The sequence below is a fragment of the Cottoperca gobio genome, chromosome 8, assembly GCF_900634415.1.
Source record: "Cottoperca gobio chromosome 8, fCotGob3.1, whole genome shotgun sequence".
In the NCBI taxonomy this organism is placed as follows: domain Eukaryota; kingdom Metazoa; phylum Chordata; class Actinopteri; order Perciformes; family Bovichtidae; genus Cottoperca; species Cottoperca gobio.
In genome coordinates, this window is record NC_041362.1 from 9,813,606 (window position 1) to 9,831,069 (window position 17,464).

General features: G+C 43.7%; 1 protein-coding gene across 5 annotated transcripts in view; it reads left to right on the forward strand.

Annotated features, from left to right (window-relative positions):
* The window catches only part of prkar1b (protein kinase, cAMP-dependent, regulatory, type I, beta), a 61,679-nt gene extending 48,215 nt beyond the window's left edge, over window positions 1-13,464 (forward strand). For all 5 annotated transcript variants that reach the window (XM_029437004.1, XM_029437006.1, XM_029437009.1 and 2 more), the window contains 4 exons: window positions 1,638-1,698; window positions 4,012-4,133; window positions 11,641-11,722; window positions 11,986-13,464. In XM_029437004.1, coding sequence (XP_029292864.1) covers window positions 1,638-1,698; window positions 4,012-4,133; window positions 11,641-11,722; window positions 11,986-12,158 — 438 coding nt within the window. In that variant the 3' untranslated portion in view covers window positions 12,159-13,464. The remainder of the gene's footprint in view (window positions 1-1,637; window positions 1,699-4,011; window positions 4,134-11,640; window positions 11,723-11,985) is intronic.
* Window positions 13,465-17,464: the final 4,000 nt, after the last annotated feature.

Genomic DNA, 17,464 nt, shown 5'->3' on the forward strand with positions numbered 1-17,464 from the left:
TTTCATTCCATCCACTCCGGTCAACCCCTATGTTGGCCCACCCAGCCCTTCTTACACTACTCGCATAAATCAGACCTGCTGTGTAATGTAATGTTATGTACGCATGGTAAGCTTTTAAGCTCACCAACCCTGTCTGAGGAGCTCTATGGGGAGGCTATGAAATCAAGAGACCAACTCAACATTTTTGCGGAAGGTGCATGTGTGTGTGTGTATGTGTGTGTGTGTGTGTGTGTGTGTGTGTGTGTGTGTGTGTGTGTGTGTGTGTGTGTGTGTGTGTGTGTGTGTTTGTGGGTGCGTGTGAGATTGTGTTAGAAGTACAGTATACATGTGTGAGTGTTTGTATTTGCTTGCTTAATGAGCATGAAGTTTCAGCTCTGCACACACAGCAATGCAGAAGTGGCAGAACTTAAAACAGACTGTACGCTCTGCACGGACACACACACACACACACACACACACACACACACACACACACACACACACACACACACACACACACACACACACACACACACACACACTCAAATCATTTATCCAGGAGGGAGGCGATGCAGGCTAGAATTCCTTTAATCAAGTTGTTTACGATTTTGAGCTTGACGTTGGCTCACTTGGGAACATTTTCTCCCCTTTTAAGACAAAATGTGAAATTATATGAAATTAGAGGCAGCAGCGGGACTCAGGCATTTATGCACTAAAGACACCCCAAGCCTCAATATATCATTTCCATATGCAAAGGCAGACACAGGGCGGACAAGATCGTCTCTCCTCACTCTCTCTGTTTCTCTTTATGTTCCCGCTCTCTCCGAGTGGTTCTGTGCATTGAAGGAGGGGAAAAAAGGAGAAATGCAGTTGGGGAAGGGTCCTCTGGGTCTAGACTTGTCAGGAAGCACCTGATGTTCATGGCAGAGGCAGAGAGGGGAAAGTCCCCATGCCTGGTGGGTGGGGTGGGCCACACACACAGACACACACATGCAATGAACATTACCACACAAGTCATACACACCTCCGTAAGTGTAACCCCATGAACTGCGTCTACAATATTAGTGATAGATTACCCCACACTGCAATTTTAATTTAAATGTCTCCATATTTTATAATGTAATGTGTCACAACTGATATTTCTCGCAGTTAGTCTTAAAGACCCGTTGGTCAAGTTGTTGGGTAAAATAAAGGTTACAGTAAAATGCAAATCTGTGAGTTCAAGTGAAAGAGAGAAATATTACGCAAACCATATATAAACATTATGACACACAGAAAGAATGATGTTCTCTAAAAAAATATTTTCAATATCAGTGTGAAAACTATATTTCACTTCCAAAAAAACTGTCTGTCATGCTGCCTATTTTAATACTCTGACAACAAACATGTACAGTTTCAAAACCCTTTCTGAGCAGCAACTCCCCAAAGTAGTAATTATTTTGAATTTGCCAGATTAGAACCACAGTAAGAGAGTATCAGCAAGACCTTTAGTTGCTATTGCTTTTAAATCAGTTCCTCTTGAAACCATGACATTATGATCACAATATTTAGCAGAATAATCACAATTATCATTTTTACGAAAATAGTGGAGCACTGCCACACACATTTCCGAGAGTGTGTGTCAAATGATGATTGTCTCTCCTATTTTTGTCCTACAGGGCAGCACACTGAGGAAGAGGAAGATGTATGAAGAGTTCCTCAGCAAGGTTTCCATCCTTGGTAAGTCTGTGAACGTATATGAATGAATGAATGAATGTATAAAAACATAATTAACACGTCAGTTTGTGTCTCACTGTTCATTTCTGCATTTACCAATGTAGTGCAGTGTAGAGTGTGTTTGTTAAGTAAACCGTGTTTGGCATTAATTTTAAACACCGGGTCAGTTAAATCTGCCGAGTGCAACATATACTGTAGATTAGCCCACATAAACACAGGCACACGTTGTCCCACTAGGCCCGTAGCTGAGTAAGGTCTGTGTGTACAGTCCTAATCTTCTCGCACTGCTCCTACTAAAGCCAGTCACACTCTGCAATGTCGCTGTGTGGACAATTAAAGAATAGGGAGTTAAGATAAGCCTCTCTTTTCCCACTGGAATTTGGATAACACCAGCTGACTGACCGTTGGAGGAATGGCGAATGAGATTCATTCAGACTTTCAAAACGAGTTGCAATTGGAACTGACATCTCATCCCCTTCCACTTGATTGTGTGTGTGTGGTGTGTAGAGTAAGGCCATGCCCCCTGTACAGAGTTATTAGCTGGCTGAGTAAACACATACACTCAATTCAGGTCTTAGGAGAACATCACTGCGAGATCCACTCTCTTTTCATTCACCTCCTTTCTTCTGCGTCTCCCTTTTTGACAGCCTTGTCGAGGCCTGTATTCAAACGCCCGCCTCCCTCTTCGAAGTGCTTTTCCTCTCTTCATTCCTCTTTCTGACGCTCCGCTTCTCCACTCCACCTCTTTGAATTAGAGGAGGGGAAGGAGGCGGGAGTGTATTTGTTTGTCTTTGATTTTTGAGATAGCCACGAAATTGAGTACAAGCCCTTGATGTCGAGGAGTGAAGTGGAGAGGAGGTGGGGGGGGGGGGGAAACAACATGTTCTTTGTCACACATCCCAATGGCCAATTCGCCGTGTGCGTACTATGAACGTGGGGAGCAAGGTGATCCAAGTGGGTGCAGGCTCTGCAAAGCGTGAAATGTAGGTTCTTCAGTCAGCACATTTGTGTATCGTGTTACGTGCCGAGCTGTTAAGGATCACTACTATAGGACCTGCTGCCTTTAGCTTGCACCCGGACAGAGGACATCCATCTGGGGCCGGCAGACACCACGGCCCCACCGGAGGGGACACTGGACACCTCCAACTGATCAGACTTCACCTTAGTTAATCCTAAGAACATACACATTTACACACACACACACACACACACACACACACACACACACACACACACACACACACACACACACACACACACAAATGACATACACTGGGATCAGTTACTGAGACAATAGTCTCAGACAAAGAGATCTGCTGTAGCGAACGCCTCTAACTCGTGTCTTAGTCCAATCAACCACTGAATCATCATGAGGAGTGTTTCACTGCAGGTAACTCACATTCCACATTTAGATGTATAGACCGTTAAGATTAAGGAACAATTATCTACCGAATTGTGAAAGAAGGATACGCTTTGGTGAATCATCTATGTGGAGGTGTGTAGTTATTAGTGGGTCCTCTCTTTCTATAAATATCAATACTTCAGAGTTGCTCAAAACTCCTCTGGTTGGAACATTTTTCCCAGTGAAGATGTGTGACCGTCTGTGTTTTTGGTTTCTGTGTGAATACCAACAGCTTCTAGAAATATCCCGGGCTTAACCACGTCACTGTACATGTGGTTGGACAGTCGGAAAGACAGCTGTCGCCGCTGGCTCTCAGGATCAACACAAACTGAGAAAGATAGATCCTATCACGGGTTTTGGCAAGACTTGTTAAAAAATGTTCAATTCTCTTCTTGTGCATTTGGAGCCTTGGGTAACAAATATAAATTCTAAGGTTTCTAATTTGCTTATCATTGAATCTAAATAGTTTTAATATTATATTGGATTCCATTCAAATTAATTTAATCTTAACTGTATTATAAAAACCTCTACAATTCAATCCCTGTCCCTGGAGTGTAACTGAATTACATTTTACAATAACAGAGGGAAAATAGTCAGTTGAATCCAGCAGCAATGGATCCTCCTAACCCTTCAGACTGCACTACACTTTGCATTTATTTGATTACAGTTTATGCTGTAAGTATATCCTGTTCATATTCACCTCACAATCATCAAGCAGATGCTTTTGTTATTGTATGGATCGCTCTGTCCTCTCAGACCATGGAACACACACACACACACACACACACACACACACACACACACACACACACGCACACACGATAAGTGGAGCATGCACATGTGTGTATTTAATGTTGCATTCATCAGGGTAAATACATTGTTCTTACTGATCTGTGTGTATTTTCCATACACAGAGTCTTTAGATAAGTGGGAACGTCTGACAGTGGCCGATGCTCTGGAGCCCGTTCAGTTTGAGGATGGAGAGAAGATAGTGGTGCAAGGAGAACCTGGGGATGACTTCTTCATTATAACAGAGGTAAGGCCTGTGCGTGTATGTGTGTGTGTGTGTGTGTGTGTGTGTGTGTGTGTGTGTGTGTGTGTGTGAGAGAGAGACAAGCCTTGTAGAAAAAGTAGTAGTAGCACTGGTAAGACAGAATATATGGTAACTTTTCTTTGCTGTTACATTTCCTGGTTACGTTGTACTTGTTGACATATGGGGCCCAGGACCATGCGTGTGTGTCTTCAGGTGGGCACCCGGGTTGATGTACATGTCATCATGCAAAGATGTTGGTGGGCTCTTAGCTGAGGTCTGAACGGATCTCAGTTTATTACCACCAGCAGACAGACTACCTGGTGTTGTTCCCCTGCCCCGGCCCACAACCTGATTCCTCAGTGAAGGACAGCCCCCCTCACACTGCATGCTTTGTATGGCTGAGGCCCCTGGCGCAGCTTCATGAAGGGCCCCCCTGCCTGTCATCCTAACACACTTTTGATTAACTCCATACTTACACGGCTTTCACCAGGATCAAGTCAAGAGGGCCCTGTCTAGAGAGGGTGAGGGCCCAATCTGCTGTCGTTTTGCCTCCTACTCTCCCCTCTCATTCTTCTTACTTGAAGGTTCGTCTCTCCGTCAGTTGCTCTGTCTATCTAACGTCCAACAGTATTGCGAGTGAGCAGTGCATTGGTTACAGACAGTGCATGGGAGTGGTTAGGTGCGGTTAAGCCAGAGGAGGATTTTATCAAAGGTGCTGAGTGATGTTTCGCTCCTTATCCCTCTTTTGGCTGGCTCTGGTTCTCTCTCTCCACCTGTGCCCCTCCAGCACAACACTCCTCCTCTCCATCCTTCTTTCTTCTATCCTTTCACTCCCCATGTTATGCCTCTCTTAAAAGATATATGTTGCAGTCTGTAAGTATTTGGACAGTGATATATTTTCTGTTGTGTTGGCACTTATTATTAGGTTAAAGTTCTGTCTCTCAGCTCTAGAGTGAACATAAACACAGTAAACACTTACCATGTGTTTTACTTGCTGAAAACTAGACTGAAGGTAAAAAAAAGAAAAAAACCTAAAAAGCCTCAAGCAAAAACTGAAGAGCATAACAAGGGAAGATTGCTTGGCAGGAAGTCATTGATTGCAAAACAAACTAGATAAAACATTTATTTATAGCAAAAGCACTGAGTGGGATACATTGAGAAAGAGTGGGGTTATTTTTGCTTATGAATTCAACTTGTGTATATATATTAGAAGAATCATTTTTTTTCTTCTTTCAAAAGTAACATAGTCTCGCTCTAGAGCTGAAAGTTAGCACACTGCTTCCTATCAAATCTAATATGCTAAAGTACAAAACAACAACAAACAAATCCCAGTCCAAACATTCATAGACTGTATATGTCTTGTGTTCACCTCACATTATCCGTCCACGGTTGGCCAAGTTTGAACTCTCCAATTGAAGCCTCCTGAAGCTGCAGAAATCCTTTAAAAGCCGGTTTGACGATGCAGAAAATGAACCCAATTGGGGTTGAGGACAGAAATATAGCAGTTACTGTAGAAATGCATGACTCATCATTGTCGGGGGTTCTGTGTGTGTGCGCAAGGAGGCACACTCAGCGTAAAGCGTGCTGATCTCGACAACCCAGCTGTATTCTGAAGTTAACTTATAGCTAACCTAACATGCTTCCGAATAACTTATTTAAAGAGTTAGGCCCCCGAGATTGACAGTGTTGTGTTGTGTTAAGACCATAGATAGCCTAACTTATTAGAGTTAACTTAAATGCATCAGTTTTGGCCACATTTGTGCAGAGGTGTTTATGACACTATCCTTGAACTCTGGATTGATATGATCCAGGAATTTGCCGATTGTCAGTAGACCCTTCTTGCGATAGCAGAACGATACCGGAGGAAAGAGCGACGGGAGATTGTCCACTACTTAATCGCAGATGGCGTCCTTCTCCCAGACAGATTTAAAATACAAATAAGAAATGCTAAAATGGATCACCAAATATACTTTATATCTATTATTAATATACCTGGGAATCAGGCCTAAGTAAATGTAAAGTAAAGGAATTTGGGGGATTATAGGATGGAGAGACGGAGCAGGAAGAGGAGAAGGAGAAGAGTCAGGGATGGAGTCTGAGCAGGGCAGGCAGCTCCGTCCGGTATGTGAGTGTGTCACACCAGACGCTGTGAGCCTCACCCAACAGAAGTTTTTGTCTCTTTCTTTAATCCCTTTTCCCTTTCTCCTGTCCATCTACCATTTTCCTCTAAGCTCTCTCTTTCATTCCATCCCTTCCTCCCTCTCTTTCTCTCGTTCTCTCTCTCCGTCTCTTGTGCAGCATGGCCTGACTTTCCCAGAGAAGGGTGGACTGTGGTGGAATGTGTGTTGCTGACTTTCACACGGGGTCAGGAGACCCAGCCTCCCGGGAGGGAGACTAGAGAGAGAGAGAGAGGGAGAGGGAGAGGAAGGATGAGTCAAAGAGGGCAGGGAGGGACATATAGGGAGAGAGAGGTTGATTCAAAAAGGACCAAAAGTAAGATGGGAGAGAAGGACTATATCAGTCTTGCTACAACTTTCCTCACTCGCCATCCTCTCCTCTTTTTCATAATGGGCACACCTTTATTTTCTTTTGAATAAACTAGGGTGAGATGCCAGTGCTTCTTTCAGTCAGAACTCGCCATTTTTCACATTCTCTCTCCCACGCCTCCCTCCTTTTCTCTCTCTTTTTGTTGCTTCTGCAATTTTGGAGCATCAGCCAAAGACAAACCCCACAATCACTAATTACACGCTTCTGATTGGCCGGATTAACAAAAGGAGAGGTATAGAGACATCACTTTCTTTGCATGCCAGCGGGAATGGGGCCCTAATGAACAGTGACATGTTTACATTTTTTTTCTCACACTGTACAAACAAGCCTTTACAGAACTCCAGGGCCATGAAGACTCACCTTCCCTCGCGTCCCCTCCTTCCTCTCTTCCCTCTATTTCTTATGCCCTAACTCACCCAACACGCACGCTCTTTCACCCTCATGCTCATACACTGCCCAGCACCCTGTCACCCACTGCCCAGCACCCTGTCACCCAGGCTCTCACCACTGCCACCTGAAATGGTGCACATGAATAGAGGGAGGAGAAGGGATTAGGTATTAGATTAGATTTGATGTCAGTGAGAGATTTGAAACATGGTGTTGAAAAGAGAAAAAACTGTGTTGGTCATGCTGCTTCTTAGGCACATGCTTCCCTTTCAGTTTTCTTTACCTGTAACCTTGTCACCATTTTCAACCGTCTCAAGTGAACCCGTTCAGACTTCTCTTTGCGATAATGTGATGGCAATTTAACATGTTGTTTTATTTTTAAGTTATTGGTGTTAATGTCAAAGTGGAGTTACAAGACTTTTTTATTTTGAAGTGAAGTCCATCAGACTCATGACTTGGCGAAGTCATATGACTGGACAGGACTCCCGCTTGTTAGCCTCTGGATGAAAATTGAGTAAAATCAGCAATCTTCGTCCTTCGTGCCATCCTCTCCGCTAGTGCATTCACTCTCATCGATCTAAAAGACAACTCAAAGTGTTATCTACGACCTTACACAAAAGTAATCACACTGAGGGGATCTAAATGTTCCCTGTGGGTCACACAGAAGACACATCCTCTGTGGGTTGTCTACAATATACTGCTACTGAAACCCATGTGTTGGCGCTGACATGCAATTTAATTAATGGACCTCAACAACCGCCTTTATAGACTCAAGATCAATGCAGTTAATGAATGAACACATTTTTGAGTGCAAGCATACAGTTTATGAGAACAAAGGTAAGATTAACAGGTCTTAATTGGGTGAAACCATTTTAAAATAATTTCCTCAGTCCTTAGGATGTGCAAGAGTGCAATCTGTGTGTGTGTTGACGTTCAAGTGAGAAGGTGCAGACACTGCTGGTGCTGGGTGGCCTCGTGAACAGGCTACTCAGGATATCACCTTTCTTCTTCCATCTCTGCTTGTGCTCTGCATCTCTCTCTCTCTCTCTCTCTCTCTCTCTCTCTCTCTCTCTCTCTCTCTCTCTCTCTCTCTCTCTCTCTCTCTCTCTCTCTCTCTCTCTCTCTCTCTCTCTCTCTCTCTCTCTCTCTCTCTCTCTCTCTCTGCCTGTTGTTGAACCAATGGTTGTTACTTCCTACATGCAAGACGCTACATTTGGACATGTCACCACGAGCTGACTCGCTACGCTCTGCGTGTGGTATGTGTGTTTAGGCATGAGAACGAGTGGGTGAGTGAGTGTGTGTAAAAACTGTAAGGAGTGTTATCTGACTAGCGCTACCTACATAGTAGTGCTAATTCATTACTGTTGCTCTTTAAGTTGGCACACACGTACCGCTTCTCACTCTCTCTGCGACTTCATTCATTCATACTTTATGTTTGTCTTCCCTTCCTCTCTGTCTTTTCTTCTCTGCTATCTTGCGTTGTTTCCTGTCTTTGGCACCCTGTGTCAGGCAGCGTGGTGAGGAGGATCTTCGATGTTTATAAAAGAAATATCTGTGGAGCAGAGCGCTGCCCCTGGGGTGGTACAATACGCGATGGTTATCTGGACCACACCGGGAGAAGCCTGTTCACGAATGAACTACTGTACTTGACGGTGCTGCACTGTCTCACTTTCTTTGTTTGGACATGAATGGAAAGGAAAGGAATCAACTGGTTGTAAACACAGGAGTTTCGATGCCCCATCCCCCTCATTCTCTCCCCCATTCACATCTCTCTCTGTTTTATACCACTTTTGCCCTCAAACGGCTTGTTTGGTGCGGCGTGATGAAGTTCAGTAAAAGTGGTCGCTGCAGTGTTTACACGTGAGATTAAACACAGGCGATGGTGCAGATGAAGTGGTAGCACTTTATGGGATATTCTTTCTTTCGTCCTTAAGAAAGGTTAACGGAGTAACCGTCACTCAACAATCATGGTGAACTACCTGTAATTGTTAAACAAGATTAAACATAAACGCTTGGATGATGTGGAATACTTGAAGCAAGTGCAATGGAAACAGACATAGCGAACACATTTTGATGAAGCTTCTGCTCTACTTGAGAGACAACAAAGGAAAAGGCTCTCTGATCAGCATTAGCAGCATTTTACTCCACCACAAAAGGAAACTATACAACACCACCCTTTTCTAGGACCCAGAGCAGCCGATAAATTAAGTTACCTGGCTCCCGCCTTCTGCCTCGTGCTGTCCTGGGTCATCAATTCAGCTACTGAGACTAATCTTTAATCAGGAGGCCTAATCAGAAAAATGTCATGCATTAGCCAAGTGATCGGATTGATTTTGTTTGATTTTGATCATCTGTCAAACTCGTCAAATCAAGCTAAAACCTAATAAATAAAAACAACTAACAAATAGACACACTTTCTAAGTAACACTCACCACAGTCTGAGGTCCGTGCGAGGTCCTCCACTCTGTCTCTGACTGTAGGTGTGTGCGCACGTGTGTTTGTGTCGGGAGCGAAACAGAGCTCAAAATTGTCTTGGCGTCATCGACAGAGCCATATATATGCCTTGTGAGCCATAGGTTCCCGACACCTGCTCTATTAGGTTAAAATTTGTTCATTAAAAAATTTGAAACCCAAAGAAAATTATGAGTAGCCTAGACAAAACAAAAAATGTAAAAAGTTCATGACGTCATCTACACTCAACAGGTGCTAGACAGTCGCAGCAGTTGTCTCTGAAAAATGACGGAATAAATGTCACTTTTACAGAAACATACATGTTTTGCATTGTCATGGTCAACATCAAGGACTGTTCTAATATTACTCATGATAATACTCATAATTTTCTTAAACAAGCCTGACATAAGAGGTAAGAAAACAGTGACATGTACATGACTTATCCATATCAATATAAAACTCTTATCATCTTTCGTAGAGAGTGAACATGTCAGTCCCCAACACTCTTAACCTCACCTTTAGTCATGCTCAGCTATTATTATCACTGCCCTCCTTCCCATCCCATAGCTAAATTCAACCTGCTGCATGCGCGTGTGTGGAGGTCATGGCATTACGGCACAGTTCGGTCACCCACTATGCCCCACTTACTTGAACAGTATGCCCCACTTCTTAACAGTTCATTTGAAGCACAAACTAAGTCACACACATATCCCTTTCACTGAAATACAGTCTCACCTTTGTGTGCCTGCAGTTAAAAGCTGGCAGTTTTTGGTCTCTCATTAAAGCTCATTATATTCATATTTGGCATTATTAGCCTGGTCAGCAGAAGGAGCAGAGAGAGCAGAGAAGGATTAGAGAGTGCTGGAACGGTCAAGTCTGTTTTACGACATGGTCCAAGACAAGCTGGGAAGTTCCCCTGCTGATTTTCTTACCTGCTACCAATTTACAGCTGAACTTGAGTACATGTAAATGTCTAGACATCATCATTAAAAACACATATTCTACCTCTGTCTAAACATATGCATGCCAAACGTATGCTCCATCACACACACACACACACACACACACACACACACACACACACACACACACACACACACACACACACACACACACACACACACACAGAGCCATGCTTTTTAAGAAATGTATTAATGTGGGCATATAGGGCAGCAGGTACAACTCCAAACACTTAGTGGTAGCTGATACATATTCAAATGTGCTCATTCACACACTCACAAAGTTTGTCAACAGCTGCAAGACTCAGCAGCTTGAACTGTTATCATCTGTTGGGCAGAGGGAACGGAAACCACATTTCCTGCGTTTTACTTTTCAGATGACTCACACACTCACTCACACAACAGCAACCAGCGGGTGACGGTAATATGCATATCGAGGCTGGTCGAAGAGTCCAGTCGGTCGGTCCAGCAGACATCAGCTGTTGATTTTCTCACTGTATGTGTGTATGTGCATTTTGCATGCGGGTGTGTTTTTCACTCTTAGTCCATCTGTGTTTGTGTTTCTTGTTATCGTTGCCTGGCTGTGCGTGTTTGCAAATGCAGAATAGACTGTGGGTTGGCGACGTGCTATTAGAGCATACTGGGGTGTGTAGATGAAGTTTGTGAGGGTTTTAGGGTCATTTAGGGACACTAAATTGGAGCTCCCTCAGTCTTGGACAATACCATTATTTCCATTTGTTGGGTGTATGCTGATAAAGGGGATAATGTGATGGAGACACTGAGGAATCAGTTGTTCCTCTAACAGGGCTTAGATGTTTGTATTTATTACACTCTGGAGGAAATAAAGCAGAACCAATGAGCATTTGTATCACACACTCCGCTGGAATATCTGTGTAGTTTTGTGTTTCTGTTCATAACAGGTGTCCGTCCCACAGGAAAGTGGGCTAAATCCTGTGCACCTGTGTTCTTATGAAGCAAAGGAATTTCTCCTCGGCTTAATCCTTCTGACGATTTTCAAGCCATCGGCTAAATAACTCCTCCCTTTTCTCTCCCACCCCCTCCTTTCCTCCATCTCTCCCCTTTTCACCAACACCCCCTCTCAATCTGTTCTTTCTCCTGCCTCTGTCTTTCCTTTCTTTACTCCAACTCTTCTTTCCTGTCTCCAGGGAATAGCCTCTGTTCTGCAGCGCAGGTCCGACAACGAGGAGTACGTGGAGGTCGGACGCCTCGGACCCTCTGACTACTTTGGTGAGTGGGCCGATGAAGCCTTTTCCCTTCCCAGTTTGGCACCACACTTGATTCTTGACTAGTGGTTAATCAGTTGGTTTGTCAGAAAATAAAAAAATAAAAACAAAGCCCATCACAAGTTCCCAGAGCACAACTTCAAATGTCTTTCTGTCTCACCAGCAAAACAAAACCGAAATATATTCTGTCTTAATATTTAATTATCATTTTTTTTTTTACAGATCCTCAAAACTAGTAATTGCCCTCTCTCCCTCTTCCTCCTCCAGGTGAAATCGCCCTGCTGTTGAACCGTCCCAGGGCAGCCACCGTAGTCGCTCGTGGTCCGCTCAAGTGTGTGAAGCTGGACAGGCCCCGCTTTGAGCGTGTCCTGGGGCCATGCTCAGAGATCCTCAAGAGGAACATCCAGAGATACAACAGCTTCATCTCCCTCACCGTGTAACGCGTCAGCCCCTCTGGGCTCCACCAGCAGGGGTGGGCAGCATCAGCATCAGAGTTTGGGTCCATGGGTGGGGGGAGAGGTGAGGACGCGGGGTAATGAACATGGGTTTTACATCCACAACCACAGGGTGCTCATTTCCTGCCTTTTTTTTTTTTTTTCATTTAGCGCATTTCTTTTCTTCTGATCTTGTGCACTTTGACTTGACCTGTGCTGTCACGTAGCTTTATGTCAAAACCAACATACCGGAGTGTAAAAATCAGAGCGAGGACAGAGATCATTCAACTCATTATATACTGTAAATGAGTCATACATACAGCGTGGCAACTGTATATGATGCATGTTTCTAGACTGACAAAGAATGGTGTATGCACATGTCGTGAATTTATGAATGGTACGGAAGAATTCAGGAAATACGAAGGAAGTGAAGTCATGTTTACGTACAGCGGGAGGAAGTGAGTACACATTTCTTTTTCGCTGCCTGTTGTTTGCCTTTTATTTTTCCCTTTTGGGTGTTGGTGGTGCCATTTTTCGGTCAAATCAGACCTGCACTACAATGACCTCTGTTCCCCGAAAACGTAGATGTAGCGTTATGAAGAAAAATAAATTATTGGCTGTTTCATTTTTAGTGCTTCTTAAGTGTGCTTTTACTGCTATTATCAGTTGGGGGGGGGGGGGGGGGGGTTAAAGGCAGTGATATGTTGAGATTTTATTATTATGTCAGCCAAATTAACTAACAGGTTGCATTTTTCTCAAGAGATCCACTCTGTCCTCCAGCTCAGTCCAATCTATAAGCTGTGGGATTCCAAAAGAGCAGTAGTGTTATCAGTCCGGTCCACATACACACAGTCTGAAACACACTGACATGAAACACACAATAATACTGTATATGTTACACTGTCTCAGGACTATATGAATCCTCAACACACACACACGCACACACACACACGCACACGCACACGCACACACACACACACACACGCACACACACATGCACATCCACACACAATGAAAGCTTTTGCACCACTTTAGAGTTTGTAACGTTGGGTCAATACAGAAGTTTGATTTAGCTGTTTTTAAGACATGACTTGTATGTTATAAATATATGAAAGAAAGAATAAAACAAATAAACTTGCGTTGCTTTCCTTTGATCTACTGTAATCTGTCTAAAATGCACAACTGACCCAGTGACCGATGTTGTATAAAATGGTACCTTATGAAGAGAACCTTTCTATATTATCTCTCTGTATGTCTTTCTTTCAACTATCAAACCATCTTGGGCAAATAAAGATAAGCTTCTGAAATCCTCTCGATTGGAGTCGTTATTTTCTCTCGATCATCAACATCTGAGTGAATGTGATGTCACATTTCCCCTTCGTTTATCCCGACTTCTGGCATCCTCTCCTCCTCTCCTGACTCGACTTACTTCTCTTTTATCTAATCTCAAAGGCTTCCTCTCTTAACCATCATATCTCTATTAATCTCCCTTGTCTTTCTCTAAAGTGCAAACTGTCCTCTTCCTCCAGGTACCTCCTCTCCATCCCGGCCTCCTTCCACTATTCTCTGCTCTCCATCGTTCTCACATTAAGCCATTAAGTGTCAGTCATCTGTCAGTTTGAGCTGTCAGATATCCTGCCAGCCAGTTTACACCACAGTGGACTAAAGCCTCTACAGCTTTGACACATTCCTCGTCATCTTAATGCCCACTAAATCAACTAAGGAATGTGCCCCCATCTCACCAACATTGAGTTTAGTACCTCCCCTCCACACACATACACATATGCTCACACATACAACTTCATCACTTTGACAATATACACACTAACACACACACACACACACACACACACACACACACACACACACACACACACACACACACACATTCTCTCAAACCCACTCATATGGGGTTTGTAGCTCAAGTATTGCTTTTCCATCTGCACGGATTTGGGGTTTGATTACCAGGACGAAAAATATATCTCCACTCATGGCAGTTAAGCATGATTAACATATCAGAACGTTTTTATACACATGCATGTCGTGCATGACTCCTCTTTCTCTCTCATCATGGACATAATTACTGGTATTTTCAGACTACGCCCACATTTTAACACCGCTGACTTCAAAGTTCTCTTTTCTTTCAATTTGTAGATACAGTTAATGTTTTAATCATCCTAAACATACATCTTGTGAAACCAAGGAACCCAACATGAGGGTGGATTGATAACAAAAAAGAAATTCAATTATATATGGCTGCAAGTTCCGAAAAATAGCTAGTAAGTGGACTTTGAGGTGCGATTATTTAGTCAAAGTACTATTTCCAAGGTCAAGGTTTCACTTCAAGTCCAACAAACAGATCCCGAAAGTGCTTTGGATGCAATCATAACAGCTACTGAGCTCCCATCTCATCAGATACATCTCCATGACAACCGAGTGTCATCAGTGGACGGAGTTTGTTTGGATGGATTGACTCCATTCACAGAAAAAGCTAGTAAGTGGACCTTTAGCTGGGATTGTTTTGTCAAACAACCACCATCTCCCAAGGAAAGCCTTTTTCAAAAACACTGGTAACATCATAATGAAAGCTCAACCTGAGTTGACCTGGTTTTTTTAATATGTGTGTGTGTGTGTGTGTGTGTGTGTGTGTGTGTGTGTGTGTGTGTGTGTGTGTGTGTGTGTGTGTGTGTGTGTGTGGCTGTCCAGAGCACCTGATTAGGCAGGGCCATCCTGGGTGGGCGAGCTGAGGACAAAACTGTCGGCACTGTCGCATGAGCAGTAAAATGAAGCCTTGATACCACGAACACACACTTTCACACACTCTTTTACAAACTTTTACTTTAGGTCACTCAGTTCTGTGTTTGGGTCCTTTATGCTTTCATAGCCCCATAATCCGTCATACGGCTCCTGTGGTCACACTGAGGTCAAAATCCTTTTGCCAGCTAAGCTATCATCAGTTCAGGTAAATGCACTTTCACATTGAAAGCAACGTGATCATCATGTTAGGAGAGACTCAGCCATCAACACTCAGACGGTCAACAACAGCCCATTAGAAAATATTTTTTTAATGCAGTAATTCTACCCGAAAAACATTGCTTGGAGAGCATCCAATGTTGAGGCTGATTGGAAGATATTTCCACTATGCTGTACATACATTTTTGTTTAATGTTCAATGATTTTGTCACTGCAGATCATTTGCTATTAAGTACCGAACTAAACGAGATAAAAAAAACAAAAGAAAACTGTTTTTGATCAGTATTTTGGTTTTATATTCCATGATTGCTTAATTGCTTCATTGTGTTGTTCAAGTTATGAGTGCAAACATATGTTTTTCCATCTTCCGTTCACAGCCAGCTTGTTACTCTGTTGTTACTTGTTGCTTCTGTGCCTATCTTCACTCTCATTCAGCGGAAAACATAAGCGGTCCACGAGGAAAGCAACAGTAGCAGGGAGTCGGGAGGATGAATGACCCCAACTGCACCATCATCTCCTCTACTCCCTTCATCCCCTTTTTGCTGCTGCAGCTTGGCTCTACTACAATTGCCAGCTACTCCCACAGCAGAGTATGTTTTGTGCGAGACTCCTGTGCATTTTGTTGTCCAAACAAACAAGAGGCCAGACTCAGTGAGTCAGTGGGGAGGAGTAGAAGGAGGAGACAGAAAGGTTGCAGACGGATAAAGACAGAGGCGGAGGAGGCGATGAACATGCAGGAGCAGGAATGACCTCTAATATGCCTTCTTTAGTTTTTTTAAGTGCACTCCTGAGTGGTGTGAAGTCCACTGAGAACCACTGGGATACATTTAAAATAATTTATCCCAGCATGGGAACTTTTTGCCTCCTCGTTTACAGGAGAGCTTCTTAAGTACATCCCTCCAAATTCCAAGTTTTATATAAAGATTGCCAAAAATTTACAAGATAAGATGGCTGGGAGTGATTTGGTATGTGTGTGAGTGTGTGTGTGTGTGTGTGTGTGTGTGTGTGTGTGTGTGTGTGTGTGTGTGTGTGTGTGTGTGTGTGTGTGTGTGTGTGTGCATGCTTGTATGTGTATTTGTTGCATCCTATAACCAGACACAGCCACCCATGATCTCATGAGAGGATGTTTTATTTGGTGCTGCATATTTAGATCTGGCACAGTGAGCGTAGCCCCTGGGCGTGTGACCCTCACCCCCCCTCCCCTCTCTCTCCCTGGTTCTCTCTCTTTTGTTTCCTGTCCTCCTCTCCCGCGCTCTGTGTTCTCATAGCCGCCATCTCTGCTGCCTTCTATCCCTTGTCTGGGGAGATCCATGCTAATTAATATGCCTGCCAACACTTGGCTACGCCCTCCATTGATTCTCGCTGCCTTCTCCCACCTCCATGATCCCTACACCCTGGTGGAACCGAAATCACCCCCAACCGCCTGCGCTAATGACCAGAGCCTTTGATACACAGCTCTTTTCTTGTCTAGATATATTGGGTGTGGCGACCTGACTGTTCCAGAGTTCAGCCTGGCTGGGTTGAAGCTCTCGGTCCAGGGGCATCTCATCTCTGCCTGGTCCCCAATTCTGCTGCTCTGATTCTCAGCTCTAATCGTGACCTTCTCGGGTCAAAGGTCACCACCCATGCCTGGTCACAGGTGATTGAGCAATAGTGAGGCTGAGGGGATTGAAAGGTTAGGGATGAGAGGGGGTGTCGAGCCGGGGTCAGTAGGAGAAGGAAAGTCAAAAATTGGGTCAGGAGATCATCACAAGGTCCGGCTCAGTTAAACAGCATAGTGACGACAGAATAACTTGGTGGTCAGTTATAGTTTTACTAAAGCAAAACAAAGAAAGAGTACAAATTTAGCATTGTGCTCCGATAAAACTCTGAGACTTGCGATGGACAGTTGTATGTAAAACTGTATGTCAGAACCAGAGATTCAGTTGAGTTATGGCAGTAGCGGCCAATGTAGCCTCGAGCTGCTAGCCTCAGGTGATGAGGGGCGGGCTACTCAAGTGACACAATTCATCAGATTTTGTGCAGCTGCTTGTAGAGCCACAAAAGGTTTTTTAGCCTACAACTTTCGCATAAGCAACGTCTGTTTGATGTGTAAAATCAACACAGTCCCCTTTAAATTGGCAACCATCTTTTTAGTAAAAGTAATAGTTATGAGCCAATTAAAAGTAATTGAAATGATTGTCTCACTTCCTGCCGCGGTCTTTAAAGGGACACGTCCTTTGCCATTTGTCCGCAGTAGGACACGGCCGACTGCTTCAGATTAAAGAAAGGAGAAAGAGAGAAAGCTAGAAATGAACGAGGGGATAAGATACCATCTGTTTGTTTTTATGCTTTTCTTT